An 18,218-nucleotide genomic window follows, 5' to 3' on the forward strand; every position below is an offset into this window, starting at 1 on the left:
TTATATTTTTGTCTTGAGACTTAAGAAATAAAGAATTCAGAGAGTAAAACGAAAATCAAAAAGTCTTCATTTGAGCAACAAAACAAGCTAATTATATATTTTTATATTTTTTAAAAATTATCTTTTCTGTTTTTACATGTCAATCCATTTCCCACTCCCTCCCATCCTCCTGTTCCCTCCACCTTCCCCTTAACCCCCTCACTAGATTTTTAAATGAAACCGTCCCCATCTCTTAAAACTTTTTAATAGTTAAATATGAAAAAAACGCAAGTTGGGAATAGAATTAAAAATCAACAAGTTATTAAATTTCTTAACCATTTCTAGTATATGTCTAATCATCAATACAAACTTATCTAAAGATGACTCTTTCCAAAAGGATTTTATTTTTACTGTTTCTGTATGATGCACATGTGGATACACCATGCCAACACATTAATGTGGATGCTTCATGTCTCCTTTCATCTTTCCATGGGTCCTGAGACTTAGCCAGGCTATCAAGCTTATACAGTGAGCAATGTACCTGCTGAGCCATCTAACTGGCTTACTCATGACTGATGACTTTAAAAAGTACTTCAATAGTGTTTGAGAGTATATTATGAGATCATAAAATCTCGATAGATGTTCTGATATAAAAATTGTTTTTGCAAATAATAAAAACAGAGTGTCTTTGATATAGAAAATATCACTTAGATATTATAATCTATAATATCAGAAGAAATAGAAGAGTATATTTTACATTGTAACGTGTCATATCTAAAACTGGCATGACATTAACACTCCACTACATGTCTTATACGTGTCCTATAGCAGCATATACATAGTCATATAACTCTTCTTCTTTCAAATATCTGTTTCTCATGTGTTACTTTCACCTCCATATGGTACAGTTATTTACATATAAGTCATATTATTTATAAAACTATAAGGAGTCTAAAAACAATAGGTGCATTTCGTTGTATCTTTAATAGCACCCAATCCAGTTTCTTGCAGAAAGAGACATTACATAAAGAAAATCAATTACTAGACTGCTGAGGATAGAAGTGGAAGGCTAGCATGGATAATATTAGCTACAATTGTGATTGTTTTAAGAATGGAGATTTGAAAGATCCAAATAAATATGCCCGAGGCTTTCCCGTTTTCTGGTAATTTGCTTCACTATACTTGGAACTGTGTATGGCATGCTGCTAATAGACATTATGATGTTGGGAAGAGAAAACACATTCTAGAGTTAAAAATTTACAACTATTTGGATGAAAGAACTTCAGGATGGGTGGATAGACAGGCAGAAACATAAAAAGAAGAAAACAAAAGTCATGGGCAGTGGTTCTTGGCCATTTAATTAAGGTTCCCTTCTCGGAGGTTGATCTTCCATAAATATAGCTAGATCAGGGGAGAGAAATTATGAACAACCAGTCAATAAGAAACAAACTAGCTATAACAACCATAAAATGAAATAAATCTGTACCTTAATGTCAGATGTATCACGCTGACTGTTTCGCCACGCTCTGGACACTGAGGAGAAAGTCCTATCTGCATGATCAAATTTTCCTCCTTGTAAATTTAGAAAGTAGGTTGTAAAGGGTTCCTAAAAAATAAGAAGTGAAAAAACTTTTATGTCTGTTTAGGTTTTAATAAATCTTTATATCTAATTTTTTGTAGCAAATAATAGTCATTACCTAGTAATATGTCCAATGTATAGCAAGTTATAACCAAAGTATTTTATTAGAGCTCTTAATTTTTTATAAATGTTTCTATGTCGTCAAAATGTTGGTATTTGTAATGTTTTCATAAACTTCCTTCATTGCCAAGAATAGATTACTAATAGCATTTAGGCATGAATTAAATGTATTTTCTTCAGTGTTCAGGAAATAGTACAATATGTAATTTTTCTATTGTTATGGCTCACAATTTATGATTAAGAAAAAACTGTTTGGAAGGCTTAAAAGCCCCCTCTTAGTTAAAGAACAGTTAAACATGTATGAGTAAGTAACTGCTTGCCAATAGAAAAGCCCTATAAATTACTTCTAAGACTCATGCCTGTCCATATTCTTCTAACAAGCTTTTATTAATGACGTGCTGCTAATGTTTCCCAAAGAAATTACATTTTGGTAGACGAATTAACTTTCAATTTTATAGAAACATTTTTTTCAGCTAATGTTATCAATACACAACAGTGCTGGTTATTTGAAAACACATCTTACTCTATTTGGAGCAATGTAACTACCAGGATGTGTAAATAAATGTCAGTGTTAATGAAACCTTAGTTATTTCTCATTCAAACAAGCTACATTTGAAAAGAATTCAGCTAATCTGGTACAACAGACATCATCTGAAGACACAGATTTGAAGAAGACAGTCACATAATTCTAGAGAAAATATTTTTATCGTTATGGTATAAAGTATTTGCTGAAGCATATATATTTAAGAGCTCAATTGTTTAAAACTATTTTCAATATTCAAAAAATGTCGATGATTTCCAATCATTGCACATTTTTCAAAACATTGGATTTATTTAGTCACGGTCTATTATTCACATTGAACTTACTATTCTGAGAAGCCAGGCAAGAACAAAACTTGCAGTGGAGTAATGAGTACCATAGTGAAACTTTGGAACTTGATCATCTTCCCATGACTCAAATCGTTCTGCAAAGAATGCTGCTCTTTTGGGATTCAGAGCTCCTACTGGCTGCCATTGGAAGAGAAGGGAGAGAAAGAAACACAAATGTAATCATCCTTTATTCCCTAGATTCTTTTAAGATTATCCTGTAAGTATGCATGAAGTAAAAAATTAAAATATATGTATTTGCACTTAGAAAAGCAACAGTGGCATATTCTAAGAACAAACAGAAAAAGTCATCACCCCACATTTTTCCTAGCATGGTTGAACACACACAGACAACTAACTGGACGGGTAAACCAACCATTCCTGACACATCAGTTTTGTTTGCCTGTTTGTTATTTAAGTTTCGTATTCTTTTTTTCTTTCCTTTTTTTTTTTTTTAAATTGAAACAGGGGTTTTCTGTGTAGGTTTGACCGTCTTGGAGCTAGTTCCATAGACTAGACTGGCTAGGAACTCACTGAGATCTGCCTGTCTCTGCCTTCAGAGTGCTGAGATTAAAGGCGTGCACCACCATCACCTGATTGGTTTACATACAGGTTTTTAATCAATCACTCAGAAAGGAGAATTCCATGAAGATGAGCTGTATCATACTTTAGAAAATACCCGTAATTAGAAGCAACAAGCAGAAACATCTTGGAGCTAGAGGGCTTACTTACTCTCTCTGAGCAGACAAAGGAATAAAGCTGGTAAATAAGGATAAATACAAAGAGGTTGTAAAAGAAAAGGAATAAGATATAACTAGAACATTCTACTAACATAAATTAAGTAAAAAAGTTAGAGGACAGAGTGCGGTGAAGATGGCTCAATCAGTGAAGTCTTGCATTGCAAGCACTAGGACCTGGATTCAAATCTCAAGCAACCCAGAAAAAGCTGGGCAAGGTGATGTACACCTGTAATTCTAATGCTGGGGAGGCAGAGAGAGGCAGAGCTTCAGTTTCAGTACGAGATCATTCCTCAAAAAAAAAAAAAAAAAAGGGTAGAAAGAGATAGAGGAAGACATCCAACATTGACGCCTAACCTCTAAGTGCCTTCATGAATTAACAAGAATACAAACCCACTAGCACAGCAGCAGCAGCAGCACCACCACCACCATCACCACCACCACCACAACCACAACAACAAACAACAAGAAATGGTAAGAACATTATAATCTTAGACTGGAAAACAAAACATTTCAACAAAGTTCCATAATCGATACAACAAAGTGAAGACTCTGGACTCACTAGACAACTCATGCCCTGTTAGAAGGTTGTTTTAGAAAATAAAATTAATTCATACATTAAGGTCTTTAAGTCATGCATGGCAACACTCAATGAATGTCATTATTTAAAAAATAATCTTTTAGAACTTAGGTAAAGGAGTTTAAATAGCACATTGCTTGACACAGGCACGAAACGGCTGTTGCTATTCAGGGAATACATGAACTGTATAAACAATGAGCAACATTCTGACATTTTCTTAAGAAAGACAGAGTATCTTTGAGATTCTCAGAAGGGACTACAGCTCTAAGAATGCTAAGATCAACCACATTAAATTACAGTTGACTATGGAAACACTCTGCTCTGTAGAAAAATCTCTACTCCTTACTCAAAATAAAAATACCAATTCAAAAATAACTTCTCTAATAAGACACAGAATTGTTTAGCAACTCTTAGGAAATTTTGTAAGTTATTCATATTTATAAGATAAAAAATCTGACTATTCATGAGGAAAATCCTAACCTAAAATAAATTAATATTAGTTTAAAATGGATATATTCAGAATTCATATAGTGAAAAGGAAACCATGTTCAGACCAGGTCTTGAACTACTTTTCAAATTATGATTACAAATGGCATTTTAAAGTCATCACTTTGACTGTATTTCTTAAATTTGTTAGTTATTTTACCTTCAAACTGTTAACAAACAGTATCATTTTCCTTCAATAGCATCTTGGTTCTGACCAGCACTGTGTTATGTTAAATCTGTTTCTACTTTACAAGTTAATTTTCAAAAACATTTAATTGATTGCTATTTTAAGTCAGCGTCATATTACTAATTTTTAAATATCTTCTTTTAAACTATTAGTTTCAGTGCTAAAGAATTATATCTGACTTACTATAAGAATCAAACTCATTCCAGGAATTCTTTCTTTATTACAGAACAAATGTGAAGGGCCTTTAAATGCATTTTAGTTGTTATACCTAAAGATACAGCCATGTAAAAGGAAGAAAAGAAATAAAATCACTAGAAGACAAATTATATGAATTAAAAATAGAATCAATGTGCCTTTTGTATGGTGCAGCAGCGAATTAACTATATACTTTATCTGCTCCTATTTTTATTACTCTCCAAATGAGTACCTCTGTGAATCAATAGTTATAGAATCACATTTCTTGAATATAATGCTAAGACCAATTAGGATTGATTTCACCAGCATCTGAAAGAAAAGGCATCCTACTGCGATCCATGTAGGTAGAACCCACAGTATCGACTCTGGCTGGTATCGTCACAATTGGTTTCTGAAGCCTGCTACAGGACAGCTATCAAGACATACCACATTTATTTGCAAGCAAATAAAAAAGAAGTCACCAAATAAAAGAAGGTTTAAAAAAATCAGGAGCAGAGGAGCTGTGCAATGACAATGATACACTATCAGCTTACTCAGAGAAGTTACAGTGGGAATACACACATTGAATTATACATTACGGGAAAGCACTGATTTATTGTGGTAATAACATCCACCTCATTAAAAGATTCTGCTTTGCTGCAGTTGGAAGGCTACATATTGTTTACTGCTATAAATTAATGGCAGTGCAAAGAAGACTGTAGAACCATCCTAACAATAGATCTGTAATGACAGTGCTGTATATCACGGCTTCCTCAGCAGCTTCATAATAAAATGGAGACAATGTATTGAGCTAATACATTCTACGATGCTGGCCCATATTTTTCTGACAACTGGTTTAAAAGATGAGCTGAATCCAACTATGTTATAACGCCACAAAACATTTAACTAAGCAAGAGTCAGTCAGACACCAAAGTGCATCACAGTATTTTAAAAACATTGTCTAAATCAGCATTTCAAGCTGTTTATTCATCTCCGCAGAAGGGCTAGAAGTTAACACTGACGGCTCCTCTTACTTGTCCAGTGTATTAAGAGAACAATTGCCATGTAGTTCAGGAAGATGTCTAGCACTCTCATCTTATACTGCATTCTCTGTACAATTTAACCTGCTTGATGGGGTATTTATTTTTAATCGGCAAAATTTAAAAGGAAGAAACCAAAAATACTGACATTTAAAATTGGTTATAACTTCTTGGTAATAAAAAAAATATAGATTATGAAATTCAAAAAAGTAAATAATTCAAGGTCATTACAAAAAATATAAATATCATCAGGACATGGAAAATAAACAAACAGCATTAAATAAAAATATCAAGTCTATAAAATAAAACAGCATATGAGATTAAAATAAAAAATACAGTAATGGAAGTGTAGAATCTCATAACTTATTAGTTATTATGTAAGAATGGAAAGAAAATTGTAGTAAAGTATGAAAAAAACAAATTAAAAATGTCAAAAAGATAAATTTCTCTAAAATGGTAAGTGGAAGTGACAAGGCCCCAGTCTGGAGAGCATGTCAACGATTCCATCAGCAAGGTGGCATCTCTGGAAGGCTGATGAGCATCTTGGTAATGAGGAAGACACAGCATTTATAAAATGGGAGTATTTAAATCAGCTTTGTAAACTTATTAGACTAAAAAATACATTTTTACTACCTTCTTGAGAAGTATTTTTGCTACTTAAGAAAAATGTAAAGTATCCCCCCTCAGACCTGGCACAGAGAAAGTTATTCTTCTTAATATTGTCTGTTCTGAGGTTATTTATCAGGAATATTTAAGAAGAAAGATCATCAATCAAGTCCGAGAATGAACATTATAACCCTACTGGCAAGGCGAGGTGGAAGGAGCACTGTGCATCACTGCACAAGGCGAGGTGGAAGGAGCACTGTGCGTCACTGCACAAGGCGGGGTGGAAGGAGCACTGTGCGTCACTGCACAAGGCGGGGTGGAAGGAGCACTGTGCATCACTGCACAAGGCGAGGTGGAAGGAGCACTGTGCGTCACTGCACAAGGCGGGGTGGAAGGAGCACTGTGCATCACTGCACAAGGCGGGGTGGAAGGAGCACTGTGCGTCACTGCAGCCTCCCTGTTTGCCAGTCTCCTCACTGTAGCGACAGCTCAGAAAGTAAACTGACTTTTCAATTTATAAGAAAAGCTGGAAAATATCAAAGCAAGGGACAAGTACAATTTACCACATTAATGAAAAAATAGTTTTGATTCTATGGACCCCTGAAAACTTCAGTTGCTTAACAATACCAGTAAAAAATTAGCTTTTTCTTTTTCTCCTTCAAATTTTGAGAACTATAAATTGAAGTTACTTAATAAAAAAATAATGTTTCTAGATTGAATTGCCTGATTATTTATTTATAAAAAATATATGAGCTAGGTATCCTATTTTGAAATAAAGTAATTTAACTAATTTACCTCAAAATGACTTCAATCCTAGCAACTCAAATGTAAGACTCACAATTCCCTCCACAAAGGAAACAAACACCACGGAACATGACCAGTAGCCACAGCCTCGTGGTGATCCACAGATGAATAAACATGGGTTAATTAGACATGTAAGAGCTAGCTAGAAATATACTAGAGTCACTGGCCAAAAAGTGTTGTAGTTAATATAGCTTCTGTGTGATTATTTGGTTTGGGTGGTCGGGAAATGAACGAGCAGTCTGCGCAGGAGAGCTCTTGCGGGAAGCAAAGCCTGTGGTACAATTCACGCTGTGCCATACATCGGCACCGCAATCCTCCTGTACTTTTCCCGGTGAGATACGAACTACTGCAGCTGATATCAACCTTTCAGGAGTGACATCCCACACACTCCTGGGCCATGTTTGTAATAAGGCCAAAACAGTTGTGACTGAATTGGCAAGAACCCCAGAAACCCTGTATTGCAGAAATCTGTTGGAATGAACAAACTTCTGAAATCCACGAATCTCAGACTCTTTCACACCTTATAGTGTATAAGATTTCCAAAGAGAAGGTGTTATGAAGAAAAAGTTAAAGAGATAGGAAAAAACGACTTGAGCACATCTCAGGAATAAACATCCTGAAAGAGTTAAGGAAAGCTGCTCTTCAAAGATCCTTTCTGTGGTACACAGAGAAACGAAAATACATCAAAGTAGAAAGGGTTCCAGAACAGAACACAAGAGGACCACTACAGCTCTGATCTGAAAGCCATTCCACAGTCACGTACATACAGAGTGACTGGAAATCTGGGATTGGCACACAAGCAGCTTTACCCACTTCTAACAGTAGAGAGCATCTGCGCATGCTGATAGAGTTGCTGCAAAGTGAAGGCAAAACAGAACCTTAAATAAAGAAACCATATTCAAAAGCAATGTGTAACATACAGGTCTACAAGCGCCCTCCACTTTGCAGGTAGGAAAAATGTTGAGTCTTGGAGAAATAAAATGGACCTGCAGCTGGTCATTTGCTTAATGACAACAGAAAGAGTTAGGGCACTTAGACCAAACTGTAGGCCAGTCCTAGAATAGTGTGTGCTGCACGGGGAAATCCACATGCCAATGCTGAATTCAGATGGTTATTAAAATCCATTCAATGGAGTTTTGGGTTAAAGTAAGACACACTTAAAAAGAAAAGAATAAAAAGAAAAGCCGGGTATAGTGGCATACACCTTTAATCCTAGCAGTAGGAAAGGAGGCAGAAACTGGAAGACTTCTGTGGATTCAGGGCCAGCTTGGTCTAAACAGTGAGTTCCAGGTCAGTTAGGGGTACTACTCAGTGATACCCATGTATAAAAAAGACAGAAAAGAAGACATACTATTTCAAAATGTATTGCATTTGTGCACGACAACACAGTAGCTCATACTGTATTGTCACAGTGTTTCTTCCTAGTTACGTAATGTCTGGACAAACACCGTAGGAGAAGGTATCACAAATCAAAGCAATGCATGTTTTTGCCTTGGAGACACAGACAACCAGTTTTAAAATGGTTCTTATCAAAAGTATGCACTGTCATTAATGTCTCCTATTTATGTCCCTTTTAACTTTGATAACTCTGTACCACACCAGTGAACCCAAATGAGAGAGTTGTTCAAGATTTTAAAAAAAAAAACCATGGTTATTCTGGCTGTATCCCATCTGCCTTTCAGTGGTCCCCCACCCTTCTTGGAAAGAAAATAAACAAAGAATCTTTGTTATTCAGGCTACACTGCACTGTAGGAAGCACAACTGTTTTACTCTAGTTCTAGCATCTTTTGTATCTAAATGACAAATGTAACAAGCCTGCTCATCATTTTTTGTGCAATCTTGGCTGGTAGGGTGTTTGTCACATGCTGTACATGACCGGGATAGCTTGGCACTTATCTTCATATGCCCGAGACTTTATTTAACATTGTCAAGGAAAGAATTCCATCAGCCTGCTTTTATAGCTTTTAGAGTTAACAAATAAGCACTTTTCCTTTCAAGTAGCAGGAATATTTCTAATCCCTTGCAGACACAGTTTACACGGCTTCTATGGTGCATTATTGTATACCCGCTACCCCTTTCAACTGAATAAAGACACCCTGGGAGTATAGAGTGTTTCAGTTTACTGATAGTCCTATGGAGAATTCAAATAATTTCAAATATTCAGAATGCCAATTCAGGAGTGATGCCATTACAGATCTGCTTTATTCTACTCACTTGATATTACAAGACTACTCTTCTGAAAAAGCCACATAAGCTGATGAACATAATGTGGATGGAAGAATGCTAGTACTGAGCTAAATGCCAACAACACCCCAAGAAACGACTCTAAAAACCAAGATATAATTTATAAAGAATATAAAGTAATTATGAAAACAATAAAGACAAAAGAGTTCCAATGTTGATAAAAATGTTCATTTATATATAAATGCAACTGTTCATTTTCAGAACCATTTAAGACAATTAAAATAAAATAATCTACCTACAGGGTAAATCAAGGTTGATAGCTCTGAATAGTTCAACAGTTTACATAGACAGTACATTGCCAAATAACAAAATTAGCCAAGGAAAGGCGGCTTAAGATGAATAAGAATAGGTTGATGTTCATTTGGACCAACTAATATATTTTAGAGGAAATGTTAAATATCAATATAACACTTAGATCTAGGGCTAAGAAGTTGGCTTAGTAGGTAAGAACTTTTTGTGAACACCTAATGACCCAGGTTGGGATGCAAGCACCCATGTGAAGCTAGACACAGAGGTTCATGAACCTGCAACCACAGCACAACCCAACAGACGGGAGACAGACAGAACAGCAGCCCAGGAAGGTCAGAGCCACACAGCAGAGAGCAGTAGACACCCAAGGTCGTCCTCTGCTATCCACATGGTGCTGCAAGCAAACCACTCCTCTGCGCACCCCAATACTAAAAGTAATCAGATTACAGCATACAACCAAAAAATCCAAAGTACAGATAAGCACCTGAGTTATATCAGTAACTAAAGAGCTACTGGACCATTGGGGGCTGCTGGGAAAAGGAGAGTCAGTTTTCTTTAGGACTATGAAGGTTGACCATGTTCCAGTGGGTAGACCTATACCTAGGTAGTATATTGGTGATACAAATAAAATTCTGGGTCATTTAAAAAAAAAAAAAAGAGGAAATGAAACTGAGAGAGGTTGGAATATGTGAATGGCCCAGGAAGGAATGGGAGTGAACATAATCAAAATATGAAATCTGAATAATCAAAGTATAAAATTTTCAGAGAATAAAAATAAATTTTTTAAAAAAACAACCTGAGTTGTAATGCATTTTAAAAGTACTAGGGTACTTCAAATATCAAACAAGGAGACAAACTATTATTGGGTAGTAGTTAAATAACTGGCTTTTAGGAGAGATGTGGTAATTATTATCAGTTGAGCCAATCACAATAGCTCAATAGTTGGAACAGAGGAGATCCTAGTAATTCTCACGGATAACTATTAGATCATACATGAAACTAGCAAATGTTTCAACACTTACTGGGTTGATCTTGACTAAAGAGAGACCTGACAGGAAAATGATCAGAATAGCACATTGCCAGAACAAGCCTATTCCTGGCAAGCATGGGCAAACAACACTATCCTTAAGACAGTCCCCAGGCTGAGGGATCAAATGGAAGCTGGCTACTCAAGTGATCCACCCCAGGAGTCCTACTCCTGCTGCTCTAAGGACAACGAAGAAAAGGAGAAGTGGTGAAAATCCCACTCTTTTTCTACCTTTCAATCTGTTCAGGACCTCAGTGGATTGAAAGACGCATACACATAGAAATCACCCACACTGCAAAATGAGTAATTTACCCCACTGCAAGAGGAGTGCAAAAAAATGCCAAACAGACTCACAAGTACTACCTAAAATTTATCTTAATTTCCTGTAAGATGCTGGAATGATCACCAATACCTAAAATTTGCATTTAATTTTCTTTTTTGGATATAAAGATCCAAAATAGTGATCCAAAGTGACATAGATATCACTTATTGGTTCTGTTTCTTTAGATATTGTGACCAATTCACCACACCCAGAAGCAATGTAATTAATTAAGTTAGAAGTTAAAAAAAGAAGAGGCAACAAAAGATTCCATCCATCGCCTAAGATGGGCTTCTGTTGAACAATGAATCACCTTAGTGTATTGTTATCAGTTATTCTATTATAAAGTTAAATTCAGGAAGAAGCAATTTTTTTAAAAAAATGGTTCCTTATTTTTTACCTCTGTTTTTCATGCACTGTTACAAAATAAATTTCAATATGGAGTACTTAATTTTTATTTAACATCAATATTTAAATTATAACCATTTATGAAAGACAATATAACATTGTAAGAGCTATCTCAGTCTTTCTTCCAAATGATGAACCTTTTAAACTAACTCCAAACTTGTCATAATTTTAGATCATGATAAAAGTTACTTTAAAATATGTGAATGTCAAAGAATACACTGAGGTAAGAATTCTGAGAATGAAAATAGTAAACTTGTTTTCAAAATAATTTATATTTTTAAAGCTTAGTTGACTATTTCCCATTGAATGGAAACTAGGCTCCTTAAAGAAATGGCTCATTCTGATTCTGGGGTGAGCAGTGCATAAAATGCAGGACCACAAGAAGATGGAGCTGTCAAATGATCATGCGGTATCATTCGGTCTTCCATCACCGTGCTACATCTGACAGAATAAACTTAAGGTAGAAAACTCTCTGATCCATTGTGGTGGGGAATGCATGGCTGAGCAGCTCAGTCTGTGGAGGCAGGAGCTTGTGGGGGAGGCTGTTCACACCACACAGGAGCACAGAGCACAGAGTCACAGGAACCAGAGACACACCATCCTCAAAGGCCAGTCAGGCTCTGCCTCCTAAATGTTCAATGGCCTCTCAAAACAAAAGCACTAGCTAAGGAATGAGTGTTCAAAACATCATCCTCTGTGGATGTTTCAGAGACTCAAAGCCTCATGAATAGGATTTATCTAAGTGACAGAGAATGTTCATGGGAGGTCACACTAGAAAGTCATGACAATTTCATTGTCATAGAAAACAATGCCTCTAAGAATCAGGAAGCAGCAAGGAAAGGTTGTTCTACCCCTGTGAGGTGGGGTGCACCCAGGCGTTTGACATAGGAAGACCAGCCTGGGTTACACAGTGAGACTTTGTTTAAAACAAGGAGGCTGGGAGAAAGCTGTCCCTATTCTACTAAGAAAAAGAGGATAAAGTGCTAACTTTTCTTAAGATCCTTGTAGAGAACTAAGGTAGATAATAAACAAGTGAACTGAATCTACCAAACTACCAGATTCTCAATTGAGAGGTTGTGAGAAGTATAAAATATTGACAAAGGAAGAGAGTACCAACACAAAGATAAAAAGATTCTTAAAAATACCTAGTTTGAGTGAATATATCAGTTTAGAAAAATTGGTAGATCCAAAGACAAATGCATTCACATTTATGTCTAAGATTTTTCCCCCATAGGTTGGTACAGGGTGCAGAGCATAGCATGTACAGACGGAATCAGAAAGAAGTCCTCGGGCTGACAGAGGATGTGACTTACTGCTCCTGGGATTATGTGCACAACATCATCACTAACATTAACCCTTTTAATACATGAGACCATCCCTTATGTTGCCAGGAAAGACACTGATTCTATCACCAAGGGCCTGGGCAAAAGGAGGAAAAGGAAAAGAATCTACTACAGGAGGATGGAAAGCAAACACACTGCTTCTGAAAGAGGGTCAAAGCAAAACCTTTCAATTTGGAGAATGCCAAAAATTCTCTCTTGGATAAAAGTTTTAAGTAATGCAAACAAGAGAACTATCCTGGAGACAGACTGGAAAAATTTTCCCTGCTCAAGATCTGTCACAGATGAAAGCAGTTTGGATGGCATGAAAGCTGGAATCCAGAAAGCTGAAAAGGTCTTTCTGGGGAACACACAGACTGGAATGCTTAAGACTGCATATGGATCAGAACTGACAAACTCTAACCACTGTAGCCTGGCACTTACTAGTTCGCACTAATAGGTTTACTTGTAGAGGAAAAAAATACAGAGAGAAAATATGTCTACGATATATGTTCACAAAATCCAATGAAGGAAAGGACAGGAAAATCGAGGAAGTACTTCCAGCACCATTGGGCATATAGAAACACAAGCCTGTGCAGTATTAAAGAGAGCTCAGGTGGCCTCAAGGATTAGATGGAACTCCACACACACTGCTCACAGAAGCAGCAGCTCAGACATTTCTAGTTAGAAGATATTCGTATCTCACTCTGTAATCTTTTCCTATCCCAGACAATACAGAATTGTACAAATAACTTAGAAAATGGCAGATGAAGGGAAACAAGGAATAAAGGAGTAAAATAAAAAAAAATAGGATTTTAGGGGAGAGGCAGGGAGTGGAGCAGATAGAAATGTAGAGCTCAATAAAAATCAATAAAAAGAAATGTTAAAAAAAGAAAGTCTTTTAAAAACATGTAGAAGGGGTGGTGAACTGGCTCAGATGCTGCCACACAAGCATACCCACATGGATCTGGGTAGAGTGGAATGCACCTGTGATCTCTGTCTGGTGGGGCAGACAGGAGGAGCCAAAAGGCATGCTGCCCAACCATGAGCTCCAGAGTCACTAAAACATTGTCCTAAAAAATAAGATGGAGAATGATAGAAGACACCTGACAGTGATGGTCCAAACATGCACATACACATAAACACACACACGTGCATAACCCACACACACACGATAATAAAACAAGGTATATCAAAATAAACATTAAGTATAAATGATATCAACATTGAAATTAAAATGTAGAGAAGATTGTAAGATTGGATATAAAACCACATAGCATTACAAAAAAAGTACTGTTAAAATGTAAGAAGATAGGTTGGGTTTTAAAGATGGAAAGAAGATACCATAAGGAGTCACTGAAACAACATCGCCATACACATATCAGAAAGAGCAGTACACTTGCTACTAGGTGTAAGGTAAGACAACAGATACACGAATATGTTTATTAGGAAAACATAATTTTAAAATGTGTGTGTGTGTGTGTGTGTGTGTGTGTGTGTGTGTGTGTGTGTTAGTTTCTTGGGACTCCTGCAACAAAGTATAGCAATGGAGTGGTTTCAAACAGTAGAAACTTATTGCCATCTAGTTACAGAGAACTCTGAAATGATGCTGTTGTCAGGGCCAGGGACATGATCTCTCTGAAGCCCTCAAAGACAATCCTCCTTGGCAGCATAACCCTAAGCCTGACTTCTACTATCACAGAGCACCCTGTTTGCCAAGTGTCCTCATCTCCTCAAGAGCACATCAACATCACCTACGTTAGATTTGGGTCCACTCTAATGACTGCAACTTAGTGTTATTACAGCCACAAAGACCTCATTTACACAAAAAGCATATTCACAAGTACCAGATTAAGAATTTAGGGCTTAAATGTTATCTTTAAAAAAATCTGAACCTGAGTCTTCTGGAAGAGCAACCAGTGCTCTTAAACTCTGAGACATCTCTCGAGCCCTTTAAATGTATTATTTGAAAACACATCAATCCATATCTGAAGGAAAATATACATGACAAAAGGGGACATAACTGAAAATACTTAAACAAGTCTAAATTACTGCATGTTCAGTAAAAAATTTAATTATACAAATGGAAGATATAACATTCATGGATTACAAAATTCAATATTGCTGATATATTACATTTTGCCAAAAATGACCTATAGATCAATGTAGTCCCTGCAAAAAACCTTGAAGATTTTTTAAAAATTAGAAATTGACAAACTACTTCTCAAAAACAAAACCTCCAGAATTGCTAATTTTCAAAAAGAATATAGTTGAAAGAGTCACGTAGCCTGCTTTCATAACATACTGCAAAACCTAAAGTAAGACAGAATGAACGGCATTCACAGAAGGAGAAACACGTATTCGACAAGACAGAATCTGGAAAAACTACACATACATGGCCAACCAATTCCAGAAAAATAACCAGGGATATCTAAGACAATCTTTAAAAAACACATTCTTTTGTTTATGTGTTTGAGAGGTGCTTGTGTGCCGCCATGCATACATGTTATGCGACAGTGGAGGTCAGAAGACATCTTGCAGGACTTAGTTCTCCCCTTCTACCATATGAGTCCAAGGGATCTAATTAAGTTAGATGACTTAGTTGCAGGTCAAACTTCACAGTCTTTACAATAAATTGTACTTACATGAATAAAATAAGAACTTCCACCCCTAACTTTGTACCTCTAACATATTCTAGAACAATACAAGAGAATAATGGTCCACGATTCAATTTGTTTCCAGAAAAGCCAATTATCACCACAGGGTCACACCCTTAGGTCACAGATAATTCAGATCAGTAGCTCCCGACATTTTAAAGAAGCCTCTCTGCATCTCTTCTCCTTTCTCCAATACACATTTATTTCAATTCCCAGACCTCCTGCAATGAATACAGAGTTTCCACCAAAGTCTGCAGGCTGATGTAACCGTCACATCTTTATCTTCCTTTCATAGGAACACTCAGAAAAATGTTCTGTTTTTAACACTGACTTACTTTTATCTTCTTTTTAAGTTTATACAACAATGCCTGAAATTTACATGAATAACTTCTTATTAATCTTTTATATTCTTCTTGAATATTTTAAGAGAGAGTTTCAGGCTATAAAGTGACTTAAATTTTTATATTTTTAACTACTATAAGATCACATTCTAGAATTTCTTCTAAAGAGGGAATAGCACAAGTCATAAGGACTATTAAGTAGGAGAGATTTACACCTCGAATAGTTACGATCACTATTAATGTGTTTTAGTTACTTTATATTTTATAAAGTTACAACTCAGAATATATCACAGTAAATCTTTAACTTCCCCAAATCACTGACATCATTAAACTAATTTTAAAATAACTAAGTTAGTATAGCTTACCAGAATCTATTTCCAGTAAAACATACAGTATTTGCTTCTTCCCACACTTACAAGAACTTGTTTCTCTACTGCTTAGGATAGTTTTCACCCTGAGGTAATGACATGCTTACAGAACCTATCCTTTGTTACTTTCAAAAGCTTGGTTCAAATTCCAAACTGCACAATCACATTTTCAAAAATTATTTTTCTAAAAGCAAAGTTTTATAAAATATAGATTTTCTATAATTGTTATGAGATAACATGGAATCTGTCTGAAATGTCTTCCAGTAGTAGATGATCTCATTCACTACTGTTATGAACACAATCCTCAGAATAATGCATCAAAAAGGCACCAAGTAAATATTAAATAATTGTTATTCAAGTGACTGGGCTTTATAACAATAAAAATGAAAAAAACTGGACAAAAGAGTAAGAGACAATGTATTACATTTTCCACTATAAGAAATACTGCATGTCATTCACATTTAAAAATTACAGAACACAGCTAGGTGTGGTATCCCAAGCCTTTAATTAAAGCACTTGGGAAGCAGAGGCAGGAGGATCTTGGTGTTTGAGGTCAGCCTATTCTACATATTGAGTTCCAGGACAGAAAGAAGTAATTAGCAAGACCCTGTCTCAAAACAAACAGCCTGAAATCAGAATGATGGTATGTCATTTTTTAAAACCTGAAATATTTTCCAAGTGTTAGATAACAAGTTTAACATAAATTAATAACAGGTGTTCCCTACTCTGAATCTACCAGAGTTTGTAACTAAGAACTAAACTAGGAAAGTAGAAAACACTGTGGGATAAAACTATTAATGCTATGTAAATAAAACGAATCATTTATAAATTGTCACAAACTGTGGCTCCACCCAGAGCAGTGCAGCGGGAGCAGGAAAGAATACCTAACCTGGAGCAGAGCAGCGGGAGCAGGAAAGCATACCTAACCTGGAGCAGGATTAATGCTGGCAGGGCGCTCTGGGGTACGTCAGAATTAGCCATCACCCTGACAGTAATATTAACCGAAATCCATTTCAGTTACTTCAGTTTATCATTTTCTGACAAATGTTAAGAAAGACTGTCTTCAGAGGCTGCTTAAATTAAGTAAGTGTTGAGTTAACCTCTGTTAGAGTCATTTAAAACCTTACCAGAAAGAAACCCTAGTAAGAACCTAAGTCTGTTTAATTACCTTACACAGACAATTCTATTTGTCCTTTGATGAACTTGGCACTAAGTTCTGAAGTTACATAACCATAGTTTAAAATAATATAAACACGGAACAAGCAACAATTCAAATAACCAATAACCATTTAAAAAATTAATAATTCCATATTGATATTAACAATTTGAATAGTTATTATTAATGATGATTAACATATCATTGCTTATCAAGGCTCTCCTGCTTCTTCACGCCTCCTCTTCTGGTTGTTCTTTACACCTTTCTGGCTGCTTTAGTCTTTGCCACCCTTTCACACTGGAGGCTGTGTGTAAATGTTTACCGTCTCAAGCTACAACTAACTCTTTAAAATGAGGTGCGAGGACAGCAGGCATACGTGGAACACAAGCTGAGTGTCCCGGTGGGTTTTCAGGAAGGTAACCCGGGTGGGAACTGAATGAAAACCATAGATGCTAACATTTTTAAAGTCTTTTCTCTTGTTCCATCAGTATGTCTAAAGGGCAACACAACTCTGTCTCACTGTGCGGGACCGGCACAGATGGCTGGAGAAATCTGGCAGCAGGACTGTATCAGGGGCCTGGCACTTTCACTGTTCAGTCCCCCAGGCTTTCTGTCTTTAGCAATAACTTTCTTCTGCTGCACATGGTGCTCTAGCATCAGAAGCTTCTTGTATTTTTCTAAGAACTAAATCCATTGCCATTTTTGCCAAGGCAATTGGACTTGGGAAGGAAATGGATGTAACGTAACTATCCAATCTAAACGACTGTTTGTGGTTATAGGGACAGATTACTGCATAAAGAAAATGTGATTTGGGACCTCCTGTACCTCACTCAATCTTAGTCTCCTACTCAGACAGGATATGTACATGCTCCTGGGGAAAGCAACTTCTAGAGCTTCCCTTACACTCCTACAAATACATCCTGAACTGCTCTGCTGACCAGACTACAACTCCCAAACATTATGTGAAACAA

At 36.2% G+C, this 18,218-nt stretch overlaps 1 protein-coding gene across 5 annotated transcripts in view; it reads right to left on the reverse strand.

The window, feature by feature from the left end:
• Lrba (LPS responsive beige-like anchor protein) overlaps nt 1-18,218 on the reverse strand; it is a 504,118-nt gene that overhangs the window by 137,502 nt on the left and 348,398 nt on the right. For all 5 annotated transcript variants that reach the window (XM_048424832.3, XM_048424835.3, XM_048424834.3 and 2 more), the window contains exons 45-46: nt 2,546-2,686; nt 1,466-1,585 (exon numbers count right to left, since the gene is read on the reverse strand). In XM_048424832.3, the coding sequence (XP_048280789.1) occupies nt 1,466-1,585; nt 2,546-2,686 (261 nt within the window). The remainder of the gene's footprint in view (nt 1-1,465; nt 1,586-2,545; nt 2,687-18,218) is intronic.

This window comes from Myodes glareolus, chromosome 20, assembly GCF_982192425.1.
Source record: "Myodes glareolus chromosome 20, mMyoGla1.1, whole genome shotgun sequence".
In the NCBI taxonomy this organism is placed as follows: Eukaryota; Metazoa; Chordata; class Mammalia; order Rodentia; family Cricetidae; genus Myodes; species Myodes glareolus.